At 41.0% G+C, this 23,167-nt stretch overlaps 1 protein-coding gene across 1 annotated transcript in view; it reads right to left on the reverse strand.

The window, feature by feature from the left end:
- The window catches only part of aff2 (AF4/FMR2 family, member 2), a 195,372-nt gene that overhangs the window by 136,093 nt on the left and 36,112 nt on the right, over positions 1-23,167 (reverse strand). Inside the window, exon 2 of the mRNA XM_030738522.1 lies at positions 6,558-6,678. Coding sequence (XP_030594382.1) covers positions 6,558-6,678 — 121 coding nt within the window. The remainder of the gene's footprint in view (positions 1-6,557; positions 6,679-23,167) is intronic.

Consider the following 23,167-nt stretch of genomic DNA (forward strand, 5'->3'; position numbering starts at 1 on the left):
TTTTGACTTCTTCTACTAGCGTTGATCCAGAGGTTTTGTTTGAGTGGCGACACTCGTTCAGGAGAATACTGCAGTACCCGTGCCCTCAGCACCGGCATAAATGGTGACAGGGCTGTGGTGATGTCATTGTTTGCTCACAGCACAACCATAATGGGCTCATAATTGTGCAGAGTAGAAAGCAATATATTACGACAAGCACAGTTTCGGTGGTGTTCAGAGCTAGGTACTCTCAGCCACACTCTACAATAAAGCCAGATGAGCTTCCTAAAGTGCAGCTAAAACTATTTCAGATTTAATCAGCCTGCCATATTTTCGACTTTGCAGGTGAACGTCAGAAGCCATAAAAGACATCTGTAAAGGAGTGAAGGATTTGTGTGTACGCAACCAACAGAGACGCGCTTGCTTGCAGTTCACCAAAATACTAATGTGTAGCCCAATGATGACGGTGCTATGAGTAGCTAGAATACTGATTGGTTGAAAAGTTTAAAAAGGAAAGGGAAGAAGCGCGAGGATAGTGAGAATCACAGAAAACGGCTAACACTTCACTGCAACTTTACATGACTTCTGTGTTACACACAGGTTACACAAGGCTCTAAGTTAAGATCTTTAGCATCTAAGCTAACAGGTTTGCTTTGGGAAGGCTAGTCATGAGTTTAATACAACTAATTCTTATGATTCTGCGCATCACAAAAAAATGCCTACTCAAACCTGTGTGAATAGTAACATTCAGCTCTTCCTCACTTCACTGTCTCCTTTATTTTTACGCTCTAACAAAGCAGGAAAACCATGAAAATACCAAAATTAAACAGGGCAAAGAATCAAGCCTTATTTACAAAAAGATTCACACAAAAAGGACAGAATTGCATTCAAATAATCTTAACAGATGTAATTTCTGCATGTGCACACACACACACACACACACACACACATGCGCGCAAACACTACACACCGTGAAGTTAGCTGTGAATAAATTAGCCCATCTCTTCTCCATCTCAGGCTCATGAATAAAAGATCTGGTGGCTGAAGAGGAACAGAAAACACATTTACAGAGAGGCAAAATGGAAAACAGAGGAGAAGGAGAGGATGAATACCTATGTGTGCGTATGAATCTGTGTGTGTGTGTGTGTGTGTGCGAGTGTGTGTGTGTGTTAGCATGTGTATGAATAGATCATCCCAAATAGCTGCTAACGGCATAACACTCTTTAACAGGATTAGAAGAGGGATTAGCTAATAGCTGACAGAGAGAATGAATACTGGAGAGAGGGAGAGAGAAAAGACAGAGGCAGAGAGTGATGGACAAACTGGAGATGCACAGGTACAGAGAGACAACAGAGACTGATGGTGGATAAAAAAATTAAAAGTGAAGATGAGTGGGGCCTGGAATGATTCAAGTTCTACAAATTGTATATGTGATAATTATAAAGGGATGACATAGATCTATAGGCAGCACTTCAGTACATTCACAGACAGAGATGAAGTGCAGCAAGGTCATGTTGGCATTTATTAAGCCACTGAATTGTATGAAGTAAAGCCAGCATTAAAAAAAATGAAATGTTTGTGTGGTAAATAAATCAGAAGAAGAAAGCAGCAAATAGTGCCAAAGCAGTTTTTCAAGTTTAGCAGCAGACAAACTGAGGAAGGAGGAAAAAGATTATTTGGAAAGAACCGGCATATGAACCAATTAAACATTCTGTGGCCCAACCCCTATTATCTGAATTATAATGCCTTTCTTTATGGTCCCCCCTATTAATAACTGTATTTAATGAAAGACATATAACACCACTGCCCAGAGGCATAACACCAGGGACTAACAGAAGTTTTCCTAAACCCTACATATGCTCTGTGTGGATTCTTTTGCCAAAAAACAAAAGAAAAGTTATTCATTGTCTGGCATCAAAATTCCATGGATAGCAACAAGAATACCGAGGGAAGTTCACTCAGTTCTGCTTTATTAGCATCCATGCTTGTCCATCAGTGCAATAGCCTGGAAGTGGTGGAAAGTGGAAGATATGTGCATTGTGTTATTAAAAACAAACTGAGAAGCCATTTGTAAAAAATACCGCTTGATGTAATAGTCAAAAACTCCACGTGGTAGCTTTAACTATATGTCTATGGCTTTAACAACCAAATCACAAATGAGAAATTCTCCAGATTCTGTCACTGTGAAATGAGGAATTTAATGAATGTTTTAAGTGGACAAAGAAATGTTGACACTGAACATAATCAGGAGTTGTGTAGATATGTCCACATGCGCACTCTTGTTGGGTTACAGGACCGTGTTGTATTGTAAGGGTTCTGCCCTAACTGATCCATCCTGGACTGTTTGCAACTGTAGCAAAATCAAAGTCTCAATATAGTCATTTATTGTGCTTTTTTGGGTTTAACTTGCTAACTTACCTAACCTTTGATCATTACTGTAGTCATATCTCTATATTGATAATTATTGAATTATATCAAATTTTTCATACAAACTGCTTTCTATGATCGACCATAACCACTGATCATATAAAACAAAAACATTTCAGTTTGTTAACTTGGGATTCAAAGAACAACAATGAACATTTTTCACTATCTTCTGTCATTTTATCCATTTTAACTGTCTAATCTTTAGACAGTTACACTTCACCACAAGATGACCTGCCCTACAAAAATCCTGATTCTCTAACAATGATCTCACCATAACACAGCAGCTGTGCTGTGTTTTTATTGTCTATACAAAATGATCACTCAGAAGAAAAGTTAAGGGGTGTCCACGTCAGCTTCACTCTGATTGTTTATCGCTTCACTTTCTCAGCTCAAAGTTGAGAAAAGTTTAAATTGGGACCTGCCCACTTTGCCCCCTGTCATCACTTGCACTTGCTGAATGTCACTGACTTTCTGTGGTTATTTTGCCTAAAGCTACAGAAACCACAATGCAAGGCCATAAATTAAAAGTACCTCCAAAAAATACAAACAGGAAGGTGCAGACCAAGAAAGCACCTTTATTAAATTAATCAAACCACTATACCACTATACCTTTTAACAGGGGCGTAGGAATGAGTTTCCTATTGGAGGGGACCCATATCAGAAACCTGACAGATCCATAAAAAAAAAAATGCTATTTGATCTTTTACTTTTTTCTTTTTCAAATGTTTCTTGGAAAAATAGTGTTGTGCACAGCTATATTATTGCATAATTTACATATGTATATGTTTTATAATCGTAAGACATGGGCAAACTGGCTTGAGCACAGATAAATGTTACCAATGCATAGATAAATGTTACCAATGCATAGATAAATGTTGCCAGTGCATAGTTACCAGTGCATAGATAATTGTTACCAATTCATAGATAATTGTTACCAGTGCATAGACAAATGCTACCAATGCATAGATAATTGTTACCAGTGCATAGGCAAATATTACCAGTGCATAGATAATTGTTACAAATGCATTAATAATTGTTACCAACGCACACATAAATGTTACCAATGCATAGTTACCAATGCACAGATAAATGTTACCAGTGCACAGACAAATGTTACCAATGCACAGACAAATGTTACCAATGCACAGACAAATTTTACCAGTGCACAGACAAATGTTACCAGTGCACAGATAAATGTTACCAGTGCACAGACAAATGTTACCAATGCACAGACAAATGTTACCAGTGCACAGACAAATGTTACCAGTGCACAGATAATTGTTACCAATGCACAGACAAATGTTACCAGTGCACAGACAAATGTTACCAGTGCACAGATAAATGTTTCCAGTGCACAGACAAATGTTACCAATGCACAGACAAATGTTACCAATGTACAGACAAATGTTACCAGTGCACAGACAAATGTTACCAGTGCACAGATAAATGTTACCAGTGCACAGACAAATTTTACCAGTGCACAGACAAATGTTACCAGTGCACAGACAAATGTTACCAGTGCACAGATAAATGTTACCAATGCACAGATAAATGTTACAAATGTATAGATAATTGTTACCAGTGCACAGACAAATGTTACCAGTGCACAGACAAATGTTACCAGTGCACAGATAAATGTTACCAATGCACAGATAAATGTTACAAATGTATAGATAATTGTTACCAGTGCACAGATAATTGTTACCAGTGCACAGATAATTGTTACCAGTGCATAGACAAATGTTACCAGTGCACATGACTCTATGTTGTGCCTTCAAAATAAAAGCACGCGAGTTAAAGATTTCAAAATCAAGTATTTTTCTCCTCTTCTGTGTAATTTTTGGGTGGGACAAATGCGCCTGTCTCCAATATTGGAGGGGACACGTCCTCTCCGTCCCCCCTGTTTCCTATGCCTATGCCTTTTAAGTATTTACTGCAGACGGCAACATGCACGACTCTAACACCCATGGTTTCTAAAATCTCACCCTTCCCACAGACCAGCTCACAGTGATCTTTGCACTCTCCTCACACACAAATCTTGACCTCACCTCAGCACCATTAATTAGCTGGAAACAATTAGTTGGAGTGTGGAGGCAGTTAGGATTGGATTCATTATCCGAACAACCTCTCATTTGCTTTGCACTGCCCCCGAACCGCGAGCAGCGTCTTAGTGAGAAGACCTCGTGTCCTCTGAGTTCAGACGCAGCAGCAGTTAAACACATTCTGTCAGGATTCAAAGCCAGTCCGTCCCAAGGTCGATACACTTGGCAGCATAACCAAGTGTTGAAGTGCCCGGTGGTAGAAAATGAGAGTTAACAAACCAAAATCAATTTTATACACAGGGGCATTTGAATGGCCGTGGACTTCATGCATGGCTACTCCACTTTCTGCTAAAAAAAGAAACAAAAATGATGGCCTCTGAAGCGCCTCGGAGAGAACAGAGGCTCAGGCACAGGGATGTTAAACTTCAGGCCTCAGGGGACGGAGCACAGCTGAAAACTGTTATACTAAAAATGAATGGTGCAAAACATATTTAGATAATTGTTGATTAGCCCTATCAGTTCCTTTCAACTGATTGTTTCACATGAGGCTAAATCACTGAGCGGGGCTGCTTTAGAAGGGAGCGCCCCCTCCTCGCTGATTAAGATGTCATAAATTCACTCCATCCCCAGATGAATTTCTGGTGTCAGGTACATCCACTTCTCCTTCCATGGAGCTCAATCAAAAACTTAACAGCGAAGTATAAAACTGTCTCTTGAACAGCAATGAGGGAGCACTCAATGTGGAGAAAGCGGCACTCGGTGTGAACAATCACAGCTCAGCCGGGGTGTAGAGATGACTGCGTGCAGCTCGCGGACCCTAGTTTAGATCCTTCTGTTAGTTTTTTCAGTCGTAAAGTTGAAACGAATTGCTTTCTAATTTACATTTGTTAGAAGTGTTGATCTTTTCTCACTTTCTTAGAATATTTTGACATACAGAGCTGGAGCTCAAACATGTCGGAAGAATTATTGTTAGACTGTCTTAGCAACAAGTTTTGATTATTACATTTTCTTTTGAGAATATATATATATATATATATATATATATATAGACAAAACAAAAATGTCTGCACTGAGCTCATTGCAAACACTGCATCACGTGACCTCCCACTATCACATTTCCGGAGATGAATTTTACATTATTTGTGTTCCTCAAAACACATTTCCCAACATTATTTTCACCAGTCTGCTTTCATGTGTACTGATTCATGTCCATGTACACAAAGGTAAAGCAAGTCCACATTTAGGCCCCGTTTACACGAGAACTTGTTCAGGTGAAAACGATAAAGTTTTGATGCGTTTTGGCTTCTCGTTCACACAACAACGGCGTTTCGAATCCCTGAAAACGGCACAGTTTAAAAATGGGTTCCATTTCCAGCTCCATGTAAATGGTTAAAAGGCTACTTTAAAAAAAAAAAACAGGAGGTAGCCTACTTGCACATGCGTGCTATGATTGCAACTCCTACACACACACCGCCAACTTGTGGCCTGGCATAAGAACTACATCATTTTCAAGGTCTCGTGCGGTTTCCTGTGCCTGGTTTTTTTAAAACGTTTCCATCTGAATGCTACTTTTCAACAACAAAATGGAAAAAAAAAAAACCCACACCGTTTCCACTGGATGGTTCTTGTGTAAACGTGGCCTTAGAGGTTGGAAAGCCTGGTGACCCAAGACCCCAAATAAACATTATTTTCAGTTGTATCATTTTAAAATTCTTATTTATTAAAAATGTCACTTGATTATATTTAGGTTTTAACAACAACTTGATTAAGTTTAAGCATAAGAAACTATTATGTTAGGATAAGAAATAGCTTTGTTTTCTTGGTTTCCATGGCATGCTTCTGACAGGAAATCACACATGTGATTGGACTGCCCAACACCCTATCATAAACAAGCTTATGACACACAAAGTAATTATAAGCTTCCTAGTCCCCAAAACTGAACTGATTAAATATCAAAATTAATTTTCTTGTTTTTTTCATTGCCCATTTTTGACACAATGAAAGAAAAAGAAAAAAAGAAAAATGGTTAAAATGATATCCCAGAAAGTACAAATGAATAATGATCTCATTGTTAACCATCAGTTAACCTTACTAAATTGTTAACCTTACTTTATAGGGTTCTCCAAACAGGTTGAATCCAGTAGAGAACAGGTCCTCATCCTGTTGGACCTCCTGGTTCCTCCTCTCCCACTCTCTCCTCTTCAGAGCGCTGCGCTCTGACTCCAGATGACTGGAAAGGCACAAAGAGAAAAACTAGTTAGCATCCCCCCTCTGAGGCAACACATGGCCTGCCACAGTGGTTTTTAATGAGTATTGCTTACAAGCAGTATTTGGAGCTGCAAAGAGCATTGGCTGAAATTCTTTGTTCTGAATCGACCAGCGGGGAAGCTGGTAAAGGAAAATAACAGGCTAAGTCGTGTGATTGCATAGTGTGAAAATGTCCAAGTTCCACATAAGCGAGGAAGAAAGAAAAAAACTGGAGAAAGCCGAGCCCTGATATGAATCTTGAGGCAACAATAAAAAAAATGAGATAATTGTAAGTAAAAACTTTTTAAAACAAGTTGACATGGGAAGCTTCAAACCAAGTTCATGCAGTTTTCCTAAATATGATCACACTGAAATTAATATTCAGATAAAATGTTTGTACTAGCAGTTTTAAAAATGAGGATTGCGTTTTCCATCTCTCTGAGCAGCTCACAGAGCTTAAGTAGTTATTTTTACTTTGGACTTCTGAATGAATTGCAGTAGTCTTTGGCTTACTTTGCAAAGGCATGCTTGCTCTACAAACTCCCATAGAAATGCTTTCTAAAATCTAACATGTGTGACTCTGCTGTGCTGTTTGATTCAAAATGAAAACATCTGATCAGCCGAGGTGCACATATGTCAGAATTATTGAGGAATAGGCCTAGTGGAAAAATTACTGTCTTCTTTTAAAGTACATATTTATATATCTATACATTTAATGCAAAACTGCTAGAGTCTTTGAAATATGAATGAACTAGACCAGAGGTCCCCAACCCCTGGCCTGCGGACTGGTACCGGTCCATAGGTAATGTGGTACCGGGCCGCAGTTAAAGAATAAGTAACTTACATTATTTCCGTTTTACTTATTATCTGAACGATGTGCGCTCGATATCGCGGCTCTGCAGCTACTCTCCAGGTGAAATCAAAGCTTGTATTGGTGCGTGCTGGCTGACACTTAGTGAGGCCGGTCCCAGCCAACCCACAAGCTAGAAAAAAGAGTTGCAGAGAAACAAGTTCAGGGCTCACACTGATTCAGCGTTATGGTGAGTTGTATTTTTCATGTGCTTTATACAGTAAAAATCACCTAAGTCGAAGTTGCACAAATCAGACTTTTGCTCTAGTCAGATGGCTTCTGCAGGTCATGATTTTTTCCTAATGTTAATTACAATAAGTAATTACCTAAAGCTGATCATACAAGTTGGATATTCGCCTACCTCGGATGAAAAATTTGGTCCTATTCTAATACATTTCCAGTTAAATGTGATCGCATAAGTCGGATGAGTTTAGCGCTAAAAACCCTCCTCAGCTCCCGTCCGCACACTTCCATTCATAAGCTAGTTCATGCACAACTACACACACTAACAACGCCTGGAGATCGCTTTAGTGTCTATAACAGTTCATTTCACTGGAGACAATCATGGCAAGAGCAGGAGGCAAGCTAAGCTACAAACTCACACTTATGAGCAAAAATATGAGATTGTAAAATTTGAAGCGAAATTCAATATTAGACCTCAAACTGTTGGATATTTTGAAGAATTGGATTTTATCCAACTTACACACAAGATGGATTTTTTACACGTTGGATGTACTTCTATGGGCCCATTGTATTGTTTTATTATCATTTTAGATTTTAACTTTTATTGAGATGTGTGTCATGAATTGTAGAAAAATGAGCACCGTTCATAATGCGCAGCACAATGCGCCACACTTTTATGTCGCAGTGTGTTCGTTTTTCAAATGTTATCACATATTGTAACGATGTGTTAATATCGTTAAAATATGTAACACGTTTTCATATATTTAACCTCGGTTGATTTTAATTTTTTTTCTTCGTTGTCTGTTTGGAGTTTAATGTGCAGTGTTCATAATGCACGATGCCGCACAGTTAAGCAGCATTTAAAGTGCAATTCATTATTGACGAATGCGATTAATGGTTTCAGATTCCTTTGTTTAGACCCTTTTTCACACTGTCTATTAAATGGTGCTAAATTTTAACTTGATATAAGAGTGTTTCTTAGTTTTAGACTAGTTGGCTTAGTCGATTAAGAAATGAGTCGCCAGGAACATCCCTGCTGCAGAGGGCTGAATTCAAAGACCCCCTAAAAATCAAAGTGAGAAAATGATGCAGCAGGCTAGTTTACATTACTGAAATGTCATTGCAGCAACTCAGAATGGTCCTCAGTAATTTGGCCGCCAGTGCTTGTACATGCCTGACAACATCGGGGTATGCTCCTATTGAGATGATGGCTGGTGTCTTTGGGGGATCTCCTCCCAGATCTGGACCAGGGCATCTATGAGTTCCTGGACAGTCTGAGGTGTAACCTGGCAGCATCGTATGCATCAAAACATAATGTCCCAGAGGTGTTCGGTTGGATTTAGGGCCCACTAGAGGACATCGGGCCCTCAGGCCACCCTCATGAAGTCTGTTTCTGATTGTTTGGTCAGAGACATTTACACCAGTGGCCTGCTGGAGGTCATTTAGTAGGACGGTGCTCATTCTGTTCCTCTTTGTGCATAGGAGCAGATACTGGCCCTTCTGGTGGGTTAAGGACCTTCTATGGCACTGTCCAGCTCGCCTAGAGTACCTGTCTGTCTCCTAGAATCTCCTCTGAGACTGTGCTGGGAGACACTCAACTCAACTCAACTTTATTTATAAAGCACTTTAAAATCAAATGCAGTTCCCCAAAGTGCTGTACACAACTAAGAACAAACAAGTCAAAACACAGACATAAGATAAGGAAACAAAAAAACAAAAACATTTTATTCCTGAATAAAAATCAATAAAGCACCCCCCTACACACACCTCCACCCAAACATTTCCTGTAACCGTTTATCCACAAACACACCACACACTATCTATATACAATACTTTATTAATATACCACTTAGATACACCACAATCAGCATAGATTTATTTAATCTGGTTTTACAATGCCTCAGATGGAGATTTTGACATAATAATTACATAATTATGCTAAAAGATCCGCCAGCCAACATGTAACATTAAAGTAGGAATGCTGTACATCAAATGTCCTGCAGATATTAGTACTCCTAAATGGGCTTCGTGTGATCAGGCTTTGGTGAAGCAGTTGGCCGGAAAGATTCGACACATTCACGGGGCCTCATCACACCGTCACCAGGTATCGCCTCGTGCTACCAGCCGTGACACTGACCTGAGCCAAATGCAAAACTAGTGAAAAAGTCAGAAAAGCTGAGGAGGGAAAAATGTGAGTGGCCTCCACCTGTAAAACCAATCCTGTTTCGGGGGTTGTCTCATTGTTGTATCTCTAGAGCACCTGTTGTTAATTTCATCAACACCAAAGCAGCTGAAACTGATTAACAACCCCCTCTGCTGCTTAACTGATCACATCAATATCCCAGACGTTTAATTCACTAATTAATTAAGTGTCCCTTTATTTATTTATTTTTTGAGCAGTATATAATAATAATTATGATTATGCTTTGAGGAGGACAACACTGTTTTTCACATCCACCCCCCCTTTAGCCATACCCCTGACAGATATGTTACTCTACATGAATGTTTACCAAGAAATTGTTGTACAAATCACCCTAAAACGACACACTGTTGTTGTTTTTTTTAAGATTAAAAAAAAAAACGGCATCATTAGGTGCTTGAAGATGCATTTGCCAACTCTGGACAGAGCTGGAGCTGAATGTTCCCCCCACTGTCCAGCTGATGCTATGCTAATCCAATTATCTCCAGCCGCCTCCAGCTTAATACTTTCAAAGAAATCAAACAGTATTTCCAAAAACATTTAACTGCTCCTTTGTGCAGCCTGTGTTATATGTGTGAAAAGCTTTAGGGATGACTGCCGTCAACAACAATAAATAATACAATTAAATGAATGAAATTCTGAATGATGATCGTTATATACAGGCACAAGGCATAACACACACACACACACACAAAGACACTCACAAATAATGAAGGCATGAGAAGTAAATAATCTGCTTCTTCCACAGGATCAAGCAGAGCTCAAAAGCGCATCTTTTTTTTTTTTCAGTTTTCTATTTCGAGTGAGTTTAATGTCATGACGTAACATATGCTTTTAACTGGGGACTTTCATTCATGAGTGCATCCATTTTTAACACAGGTGGGCCCAGTGGGGATTTCGCTCCTAATCCAGGCAGCGTGTAAGAGATGCTATACCCACTGAAGCGCTTGAAAAGGACAGATACATTTATTTCCCACTACAGCATCTTTGGATGGATCCCAATCAAAATCAGCTTTTAATCTTCAAACGTTCCCGCAGTACACATCTTATAGTTATGATGATTTTCTGTGTGATTGCTTGGTTCTTGTGATTTAAAATATGAAAACATTTAAAAAAGGAGGCGGCTAACTGTAAACAGTGATAGAAATGAGCAGAATCAAAGGGGGTTTGGTTCTGTGGGGAACAAAGAGGGTGGTGAACCTCAGGTTTTTGGGACACTTTCCTTACATAACCATGTATTTTTAGCAAAAAAGGGAAAAAAAAATAATAAAATCTTTTGCTGCACAGTTACCAATTCGCTCTGCCCTCTTGAACTTTTTCAGTCACCAGCCTCCTCTGAGAATTCTACAAGCCGGCAGCCAAACACGAATCCCAGAGGCACAAAGTAATGTGTGAGAGTGTGTGAATACATGTTATGCATGAGGCTGTGGCCTGCTGACCCAGGAAAGGGCATCCTGTTTTACCACATCCACTGCAGAGAGATGAGACAGGCTGGCTAATTAGTGATCAACACAATTAAAAGAGACTTTCTCTTTTTCACTACCAGGCCTCGCCTTCAACATTTCATCTATCAGCAAGATGTGAGTGGGAGGGAGAAAGAGCAGAGAGGCAATGAGAGGAAAGAGAGAGGGAGGGGAAAAAAACAGAGACCCATGGGAGAGAAAAAGACCCAGTTTCAGGGCAACAGACAGTTTCTTTAAAAGGAAAGAAAAATAACAGAATGATGAAAGACAGAGTGGAGGGATGGGGAGAGGAAGGTAAGATAGGAAAAAGGGAGGAGCAAAAAGCAAGCTAGAGCAGTGGGAATTTTAGATAAAATGATTGACAGGTTAGGTGTGTATGTGTGTGTGTGTGTGGGGATGGTTGGAGGGGATGGAGAGACAGAAACGTACATAGATGTGATCATTGTGTGTGCTGGGACTGCTGGTTGACATGTACGTTCTCTGTCAGTGCAGAGGGATAACTGACAGAGCTGTCACTACAACAAACACACACGTATAGAGCGCGCGCACAAAAATACACAGGTCTGTGGTCCCACGTGACAGATCACTGTCTCTGTCTCCATCTGTCACACACTAGACATTCACACGAAGGGAATCGGGTCAGGCGAGGTAATTAACACATCCAGGATTTATTTCCCAGCATGTGGCAGGAGTATGGAACTACCTGTCATATACAGTACAGGTTAGCCTGCCATCGAGGCTTTTAATGGCTCACACCTCCTTTCTTCCTTACAGGCTGGTTGCAGTAGAGGTCATAACCCCCCACCCCACCCCCCTTTCCTTGAAGTACATGTAACACCTTAGTCATTATACACTCAAATACATTTTTCCCAGAGATGTTTTCTGTCATATTCTTGTCAAGGTGATACATGTCCGACTGTTATATCCATCCATCCATCCATCCATCCATCCATCCATCCATCCATCCATCCATCCATTCTCTTCCGCTTATCCGGGGCCGGGTCGCGGGGGCAGGAGCCTAAGCAAAGAAGCCCAGGCTTCCCTCTCCCCAGCCACCTCCTCCAGCTCATCCGGAGGGACCCCAAGGCGTTCCCAGGCCAGCCGAGAGATATAATCCCTCCAGCATGTCCTGGGTCTACCACGGGGCCTCTTCTGTTATATTTCTAATAAATTTGTTTTTCATGTATCATTTATAGTTAGCATATAAATGTTTGTGCATTGAACTATTTCATTACTTAGTAACTTAATTTCATAACTAGCAAGCTACGAGCATCATTAATCTGAGTTATAAAGTGTATTCAATTCAAGTTTATTTGTATAGCACCAAATCACAACAACAGTCGCCTCAAGGTGTTGTAATACAGCGAAAAACCCCCAACAATCAGATGACCCCCTATGATCAAGCACTTGGCGACAGCGGGAAGGAAAAACTCCCTTTTAACAGGAAGAAACCTCCAGCAGAACCGGGCTCAGGGAGGGGCAGTCAGCTGCTGTGACTGGTTGGGGCTGAGGGGAGAGAGACAGGACAAAAGACACACTGTGGAAGAAAGCCAGAGATTAATAATAACTAATAATTAAGTGCAAAGTAGTGTATAAACATATAGAGAGTGAAAAGAGGTGAATGAAGAAGAAACACTATAGTAGAAGAGGTTTCAGGGGGTTGTGTCTGAAAGGCTTTGTAAGATGTAGTTAATGTTGAAAAATGACCTATTTTAAACCTAACCAAGTAACTTTGCTGCCTTAATACAGTACTTCCCAAACTAAGGGGTGCGCCCCCTATAGGAGAGGCTCACAGCTGTAATGACAGCGTTCCAAGGCTAAAAAATGAAGTCTGTTCTGCACTGCAAGCAAGGCTTGGATAAGTTTGTAGAAAACCTGCCAGACAAACTCGAGGTGGATGACGACTCTAGAGTGACAATTACCAAAACAAAGTAAACTCTAAAATATGATGGATCAAACTGGATTCATCACAGTGGTTTCACACAGGATGTGAACCCTAGGCTCTCATGAGAAAGTCTTATAGGTGATCCATTCATCTCTTTAACCTCCTCTAGAAGCTGGTAAAAGTCTATACTAAAGGCAAACTTTTCCCACCAGTGGATGGCATTGACATGACCAGCAAAAGATGGCAGTGCTCATTTTTGTGATAATCCCAAGGTATAATTTTACTTTCCATATGTGTTAGTGTTTTCTGCTATCTAATTGATGATCTTTAACTCTCACTGCCCGCATAAAATACAAATAGTATATAATCCAACAGGCACATGAGAATACATGAGAAAGTCTTATGTCATTTCTCTGAAATATGGGTTCTTCAGTATGCCCAAAAATGGTTTTTATCCACTTTAGAAAAACACACACTGTTGTTTTTATTTATATTTCCTCCAAATTAAACTGTTAAAAATTCAAATTTCAGTTCAACTTTGAACTATCAATAGATTTTAGGTGACTCATCTGCATCTTTGTGTTCCCTGTTGGACTGCATCACACATCGATAGAACAGAGTTTACACTGCTCTGTTGTTGCTGCTGTCTGCACTTTAGATAAATAGCAGTCAAATACAGACTTTTCAAAGAATGAACTGAAGATAGGAAGAAAGAGCGGAAGAAAGAAGGATGGATGATGGGCATAGAGATTGATTGGATTGGTGGGGATTAATAGTGGTGGAGATATCAGCAGTGGGCATACTGTCGATGTTGATATTTTCTGTGAATGAAAATGTAGTGACGGCAGCTTTCTTTCCAACCGCTCCGATTTCCTTCCTTGCATGTGTGTGTGTGTGCATGTGTGTGCGTATGTGTGTGTCCTGAAGTAATGCTGATAGTCAGAGTAAGCTCTGGGAATTTAATCTCAGCAGAGCTATGCTGTGCTCCCCTGATAACTGAATGTATACAGACACACACACACAGACACATGTCTCTAACTGAGGCTCATCACCCTCTCATTTACTTTGACTGCTCAGATTTTTAGCATCGCTCTCTCCCTTCCTCAGCATTTTGCCATAGTGCCCTTTAGCAAGGAAGTGAACCTGCAACTCAGCAGGCTGTGGGAGCAGGCAGCAGCACAGAGGAAATGCACATTCCTGTCCTTGATAAGTGAAGGTTAATCACAGGACATACGGGGCTATGCAGCTGTAAGCAGTAATAGAATATATTAGATAAAGTTTGCTATTACACCAAATTTCACCATATGTTTAGATGGCAAAATTTGCATGGACTCATTCTTAAACAGAGATGTTTGGCTTTATTTATTATATTATGTTACTTAACATGGAACCCGTAGTTTAAATGCCAGTAAAAACTGAACACTGTTTCCAACCCACGGCACAGCAGCTGGAGCTGGTCGGTGGTTTGAGTTCAACAGGGGCTGAAGTTTCTGCGTTCTGTCATCAGTAGCAAGAAAGGCTCCAGTCTGCGAATGTCATCAGGAGACTTTCTGGGGGCTGCTTCATTGAAAATCAACTGGAGCCCGACTTTGCGGACTCATGCTGCATTTGCGTCTTATGGGAATATCTGTCAGAGCAGTTCAAGGCAACCATTTGGAAATATACTCTAACTCATTCGAAGCCATCGAGACATTTTGAGCAAAGCTCTCTGTACATTTCGGTCATGTGCAATCAGCTTTTCTCCAGTCAGTTTTGTCCAGATGCTGCTGTAGCATTTATAGTTCAGATCATATCCTCCCTTCCTTTAATTATGTTTTATGCATTGCATAGTATGTCTACAGCTAAAAGGGTACATTAATAAGATTCATTTGAAGCAGAACAAGAACAATACTGCACAGTGAATTCGTCACATAGAGTTAAAGTTAGGGTTGTGACACATGATGACTTAGACCTCAGGGGGTTAATGCTGGTCTGTAGGCTGCCTTTACACACTCCTTACTATTTCTCTGATGATTTGTTCAAGCTGATGCAACTTGCTTAAACTTACTCCACATGGTACATTTATTATTGTTGATTTAACCCTCTGAGGTCTAAGTCATCATCAGTACTGACCCTAAGCTATCAAATATAAAACTGATGTTTTTTAAAAAAATGTCTTGGGAATCAGGGGACAATCATTTTAACTGGCATGCATCAAAATCTAAACATTTTTTTCCTAAAAACTCCTTTTTTGCTTATCGCTCAAACATAGGGTCAGGGTTCGGGTTCCAGGGCTGAGGTTGGGGTCGTCAGTGACGAAGACGTAAATCTCAGACTTCATTACGATGGACGTTTTTAAGCAGGAGTTTCTCCCTCAGCAGCATCCCCATAGCATCTTGGTAGTTTGTTGCAACCAGTCCAGCTGCGAAAACTATTCTCTACACGCGAAAAATCTCTTGACAACGAGCGACTCTCATTGCTTCGCCCAGCTTGGTTGAACCAAACGTGGGAACTCTGGGAGCTTCAGCCTCAGCCGTGTGAATTCTGTAACAGAAGTGGGTGCTGGAGTTTTTTTTTTTTTTGTTCCAGAGAGTGTAAAATCCCCCTGTCACCTCACACAATGGAGCTTTGTTTGTGTTCACAAAAGTGTCGAACACGATGGCAAAACCGACGAGAGATTCTGTTTTTATTTTGCTTCAAAGTTTTAACCCACGCTTTTATCAGTGACACCTCTGCGAGTAATGAAGTCATTATGACAATTTGCTTTAAAATAAATCATCGTGCTAATCTATCGCTTCTAGAAATTAAATGGCAAGGATAATTATACCTTTAGCTGGAGTGGTGTTGTAAAATGCCCTTCATATTTTCATTCTTTGTATTTTATTTAACCTGCATTTAACCAGGCAGCTCAATTAGGAATAAACCCTTCACTGCGTTCGTGGCGTGTGTGTGGGAGACAGCGAGGGAATGAGGGGGTAGAACGAGTGTTTTGGAATGACAGGGAGAAGTGAGGGGGATAATGAGAGGAGGAGGAAGAGGAGGAGAGGGGGAAGGAGAGAGGAATAGCTGTCAGGCAGCAGACAAAAGCTTTGTTTGAAGTGTCAGTTCAACGACGCATTTGTGTGTGTGTGTGTGTGTGTGCGTGTGCGTGTGTGTTTTCAGGTTTGGGTGCTCATTCGGCATTAGACATCAGAGAAATATCAGCAGGCATTCCTGGAGAAACAGAGGAGAAGAAGAACATCCAGGATGCCATCAGTGTGAAAATGTACAGCTTTTAGGTTTGTGTATGTGGACAGATTGGAGGAAGGAGGCTATCAGAAATCACTTTATTGTGTTTCTGTGTGTGGTTGACATGAGAGCAGGTATTATAATGAGACACAGCCTTAAAACGCATTGTTACCTTCTGGTTTTGTTTTCATGCACATCACACGAATCCATGTATGTGACACTGATGGATAGATAATAGACTGAGAGCAAGGACGGAGCAGGAACAACAGAGGACCCTGCAGCTTTGTTCTTTTCCGCACAGGGGTACACAAATGTATAGAAATCACACATTATGTCAAGGAGTTCCTATTTACATATGTACACATTTTCACTGTGTTTCTTCCTTGTCTTGTGTTTGCACTTAGGAAAATAAACAAGTGCCGTCAAATCCGACGTTCTAATCATCTGTTTGTTTCAGAAACTGTGACAAAACCATCCGAGGCCAAAAAGCAAGTAATGCAGCTAAAACTGCATTAATGTCAATTTGACTACGAGTCCCACAGACTTCGTGTCACAGCTCATCATTTTAGGAGCCTCGCTGTGTTGCTGCCAAAATGAGTCTTTGTGGAGACAAAAATAAATATATAAATAAAGCTGTTGGTAAAATGGCTTCACGAGAAAGTTCTGGTAGAAAAACAGCAGCGACTTGATGCAACTCTCTGTTTGTATTTCACAGTGATGCTGAAGTTAGCGCTGCCGCCTCACGACAGCAAGGTTCCTGCTTTCAAGCCTGGTGCCTTTAAAAATCTGGTGCATGCTTGTGAATCAGTATAAAGACCAACTGTCACAGTCCGTGTTACATCCGTGAACCTCTGCGCCCTCTCTCCGGCACATTCTGAATGTAGACAAACAAAATCCACATTCACAGGCGAAAAGGTTCAAAGTATTTCAACCAGGAGACCCAGATTCATGTCCTGCACAGAGTCCTGTGAGTCTGGGTACTGTACTCCTAGCACAACATCATGATTTGGGTTCATATACACGCTTTCTTACCCACATGACCACAAGAGGTTGCCTTGCTGTACACCTGTTGTTTGAACGTCCTTCAAAAATCAAACATTATTGTCACTTAAACATCTTAAACGTCAACATATTTGACTGCTTCACGAGTGTCTTCATGACTTATTGAATTATGAGTACAGCTTGCACTGACTGAAGGGAAGAGCTGTGGTTTCAAAGAATTTATCGTTATTAATCCATTACAGTGCTTTGAGAGGGGGGTCTTTAAAATGACTGAGACTCAAAGTATCTGCCATCTCTCTAATAAACACAAGGAACTGCCGTGTGTGTTTGTCTGCTCTTCCCGTTTATCCAAAAGTGTTAATCGAATTTACTTTGGGTCACTGCCTGGGTACCTAAAAGGTGCATTTTAACTAAAGGTTTTTCTGATATGCTTTCACGATGCTTGGTGCCAGAGCTGCTTTGCTCGACTTTATTTTGTTTTACTAAGCAGCAGCAAATTGGCTGTTTTGCTATTAGCAGGCCTTTGTTATAAGGGGGCAGTGATGGCATGTTCACAATGCTTTTTGAACGTGCACACGCTCTGTTTAGTGAGTGCTTCATCATAGCTGCCCTCTTTTCAAAACAGCATTTTATGAATATTACAGCAAAAAGTGAAAAGTCTCTCCTGTGTTTTCCAGTCATTTATGGTCAAGCTCCTTTCAGACGAGTGAGGCGGTGCAAAACGAGGAGAAGATGGAGCTGATGACAACTCGTTAGTCTACTTTAAGTACATTAACAGCTTCTCATCATGCGCACTAGGGGTGTTGTCACCCCTGCCAACCACCTGCAGTCAACCTAGGGGAAACACTGGCATTACTAAAAAAAAAAAAAAAATTGTGCTAAACATTTTATCTTTCTTTTATCAACAGAAAAAGAATCCATATATGCATGTGGAATTGGTTAATTTGTTATTTATTTTTTGATCTGTCATTGTGAGCTTTCATTAGTCTTATGATCCTAAATTCTTGTCCACAAATAAACAGCAGCTGAACTGTTGGGCACAGATTCATGATTCCTTTTGGGAAATAACTGGGAATGAAGCTGTCATCCTTTGAATGAATCCATGCTTTAAAATTTTTGACAAAAGTTTAAATATTGTTTCGAGACACCCCCATGCTCCCATAGCACCTCTCACAGGATGCCCTGAGGGGCGCGGTCGAATGTCTTCTCCAAGTCCACAGAACACATGTAGACTGGATGGCCAAACTCCCACGCACACTCAGATATCCTGGAGAGGATAAAGAGCTGGTCTAGCGTTCTGCGACAAGGATGGCAACTGCACTGTTCCTCTTAAATCCGAGGTTGGACTAATGGACGAACTCTCCTTTCCAGGACCCTGGCATAGACCTTCCCGGGGAGGCTGAGGAGTGTAGTTGGAGCACACCTTCCGGTCTCCCTTCTCGAAGATGGGAACCACCACCCCAGTCTGCCAGTCCAGACACACCGCCCCAGTTCTCCATGCGACATTGCAAAAGCGTGTAAACCAGGGCTCTTCAACTCCAGGCCTCGAGAGCCGATGTCCTACAGGTTTTAGATGTGTCCCTGATCCAACACACCTGAATCAAGTGGCTGAATTACCTCCTCAGTATGCAGTCAAGTTCTCCAGAGTCCTGCTAATGACTTCTATATTTGACTCAGGTGTGTTGAAGCAGAGACACATCTAAAACCTGCAGGACACCGGCTCTCGAGGCCTGGAGTTGAAGATACCTGGTGTAAACCAAGGCAGCTCTACAACATCCAGAGCCTTCAGGAACTCAGGGTGAATTTCATCCACTCCAGGGGCCCTGCCAACAATAAGCTATTTAACCACCCCAGTGACCTCACCCCCAGTGATGGGCGAGTCATTACTGCCACACCCGAGTTTTTGCTTCAGCGCAGGGAAGCAACCCTCTCATCCACCAGTAAAAACTCCAACATACAGGCAGCAAGCCAAGTGGATACAAGAATACCCACCCAGCCCGCTGCCTCTCACTGAGGTCAACTCCAGACTGGAACAGAGTCCCGCCCCTCTCCAGGAGACTGGTTTCAGAGCACATGCAGTGCATTGAGGTGAGCTTGACTATATCTAGCCAGTATCTCTCAACCTCATGCAGCCAGGGCCTCCACCCTTAGCACCAACACACATTGCACCTGATCCCATGACACCTCCTGCGGGTGGTGGGCCTACAGGAGGGCGATCTATGTCTCCTCTTTGGGCTGCGCCCAGCCACCAGGCGCTCTCCCTTCAGCACCCTCCCTAGGCCTGGCTCCAGGGTGGGGCCATGGTAACCCTATCCTGGGCAGGGTAAACTGTTCCCTTGATCTTTCTCTCATAGATGTCACTGGAATTGCTCTTTGTCTGGCCCCTCACCCAGGACCAGTTTTCCTTGGCAGACCCTCCCAGGGGTCGCAAACCCCTGAACAACATAGCCACTGGGATCACTGGGACACACAAGCCCCTCCACCATGATAAGGTGGTGATTACCAGAGGGGTAAATACTGTTTCCAGAGATTCACAATACAGTTTTATACGGAGTTTCAAGTGGAATCACAGAGAATAGTAGTTTTCAGAACTATCAATTAAACCCAAATAAGAGTGGCCTGCCACTGCAGGGCCTGTGGATTTGGGATGTGTGTTTTTTCTAACTAGCACTGAATTAGTTTAAAATAAATTAGTATTTCCCCAGTGTGGGAGATGAAAAATCCCAAAACTTAAAAAGGTGCGTGCTTGGGTATTAAATGATGTCTCCATCACTGTAGGTACTCTAACATAATGGCTTTCTGGAGCCCAGTGAAACAAAAGATTAAAGAGAGAGAGAGGAAGGGAGAGAGGCCGAGAGCGAGCTGTTGAAGTGTGTGTGATACAATGAAAACAGGCCACTCAGGCACATTTCCGAGTGCAAACACTTTTGAGTAGAATCATTGTCAGAGCAAACACAGACTCTAGTGACTCTACAGGCCATTCTCACGCCATCTCATTTCACCTCTCTCTGACCGACACATCCCAGAATTCATTGTAAATATCCGAAAGGGCCTCTCGCTGCTCCCGGCACAATAATCAGATTCATGACAACACGGACTATTACGATGTAAAACGATTTGAATTATCTGACTTTATTTGTGCGAGAGAGATTTTAACAGTTTCCCGGTGTTAAAACACAGAAAGTGGTGATTTTGAAAAGGTTCGATTCTCTCCGGAGTCTTTTCATCTTGTTCCAACTGCACATCAGTGATGATGACCTATTCTTCTTTCAGAATACAAGAGGAGCATTGTCAAAGATGTGTGATAATTCACAGCTCGGCTGTGAAGATTCTTACTGTTTGCATTAATAATGGAACATGTACTCCTTTTATTAATCAGGTGCTGCTGAATAATGGCCAGATAAAATGCTGGAAAGGATTTTCACAGGTTTTGTAAAAAAGCACTGGTGCACTGGAAAGAGGTGTCTTTAAACAGGATTGATTAACCACACTTTACCTGTGGATTATTGTGATGCTGATCTATCCAACCGGCCAATTATGTCCACGGTGTACTTAGATGATTGGCAAGATTAGTAAATAAGCCAATATATCTTTGGAAAGCAGGGGTTATTTTTTTTTGTTTGTTTTTTTAAACTATTACAGCCCAATGAATGCATGTTGTTATCATCCTCTCTGACAGCCATGCTTCTGCAGCTAAACACAATAGATCTGACATCTAAGCTGCATGCAGCTGTGCCACCATGCCTTTCTCCTTGAAACCTTAAGTGAGGTTATTTGGCCTTACAGCAAACACGTTTGTATTCAAAATCTATATGTATATGTTTGTATTCACATCCTGTACCTACTGATTACACCAGAAGTGAGCGGCAAAGTTTTAGCTATTACAGTCTGAAAGTAAAAGAACCATAATATTCAGCAGCAAGGTGGTACTAATCAAATGCACTTGTTTAACTGATCATCTATAAAAGCAGACGTTTTGGCAGTTTGCTGTTCTGGAGCATTCAGGTGTGTGTTAATACAATGCCACAATCTTCCCAAGAGTGGACGTACCAGCAAATTCACCCTAAGATCAGACCGTGCAATGCTCAGACAAAAGGCAAAAAAAAAAAACTCAGTTTATGACAGTACAGTTAGAAAAAGACTGAATAAGTACGGCTTGTTTGGACGGGTTAGCAGGAGAAGCATCTTCTCTTTAAAAAGAACATGGCAGCATATGGCTCAGGTTTGCAACATTACCTCTGAACAAACCACAAGATCAATGACCCAGGCAAAGTGTTGCTGTGGTAGGACCTTAAGAGACCTGTGCATAAGTGAATGCCCACAAAACACAATGGACTGAAGCAATGGGCCAAAATCCCTCCACAACAAAGTGGAGGGATAACATTAAGTTATTGCTGCTAAAGATGGTTCTACAAGCTAATCTTCATGCAGTTATGGGGTGTACTTAATTTTTCACAAGACTATAAAGAGTCCAGTAAAAACTTTCTTTTTCAAATGACTGTATGTGACATTATGTCTGCCTTACTGAAACCAATCATCTATGGACTCAAATTTTTAAAAATACAAGAACGACAATACAAAATGTGAAAAAAAAAAAAGATTCTCACCAGGCTGCCTTAAAAGAAGTCAGACTGAAAACCAACAGAAATTCTCAGTTCAGCCCTTTTGCTGCTGCCCTAACTAATACTGTTGGACAGAAAATCTAAATCAAATATTTAACTTTACAAATAAACATTTAAATTGAAGATCAACTAATGATGACAATAACAGTTGCAGCTGTAACAGAAAACAAGTGAAACTAGCCAGAGGAGGGATCTGTGATCAACCCGTATTTTTATGGATCAAAAATATATTTTACATTCTAATTTCACTGAATTACCAGCAGTTATCAATAAATGATCATTAGTGACTCCTTCGCTGTATCTTCTGCAGGCTCACAATGAACTTTGATTACACCCAGAAGCTCTAATGTTTTGACACTACAGAGGGCTGCTTCCCATCATAAGATTTCAAGATTTCTTTCCGCTCTGCCTTTGATGTGCAACTCCCAAGCCTGCCTGAAGGGTGTTTTCATGTGGGAGCAGGCCCAGTGACTTCCAAATTGAACTGACTTCCAGAAAAATAAAAGCATGACATGAATCCTTGGGGGAGGTGGGGGGGGGATAAGTGCACAGTGGCAACAATGACACTGTGGTCCCAAACATTACAACATGCCACAACAATTATTAAAGGACACAAAAATCACTCATGATTGCCTCTTGAAAGGAAAACTGATTGTTTCCTGATTAGCCAGATCGACAATTAGCGCTTCCTTTATCTACTGATTTTCACCTGATAATGAGGGGTTAATAATTTAAGACTCTTTTTAAAAAAACAAGAAAATAAAATCACCCCTCCCTCAGCACACACACACACACACACACACACATATGTCCATAATAGTTAATCTGCACACTATTAGCTGATGAGAAAGAATTAATGTTTGCTAAATTAGTTAATTGGATAATGAATGAACACAGTTAACTACATCCTGCATTCTGTAAAATCAGAGTGAGAGACACAGCGAATGATCAGATAACAGGTTAGAGAGAAGGACAAAAGATGGGGGGAGCAGACCGAGACAGAGAGGAGAAGACAGCGAGAGGGAGAGTCAGACAGAGGCATCTGGTGACGTTAATGTTT

This window comes from Archocentrus centrarchus, chromosome 10, assembly GCF_007364275.1.
Source record: "Archocentrus centrarchus isolate MPI-CPG fArcCen1 chromosome 10, fArcCen1, whole genome shotgun sequence".
Lineage (NCBI taxonomy): Eukaryota > Metazoa > Chordata > Actinopteri > Cichliformes > Cichlidae > Archocentrus > Archocentrus centrarchus.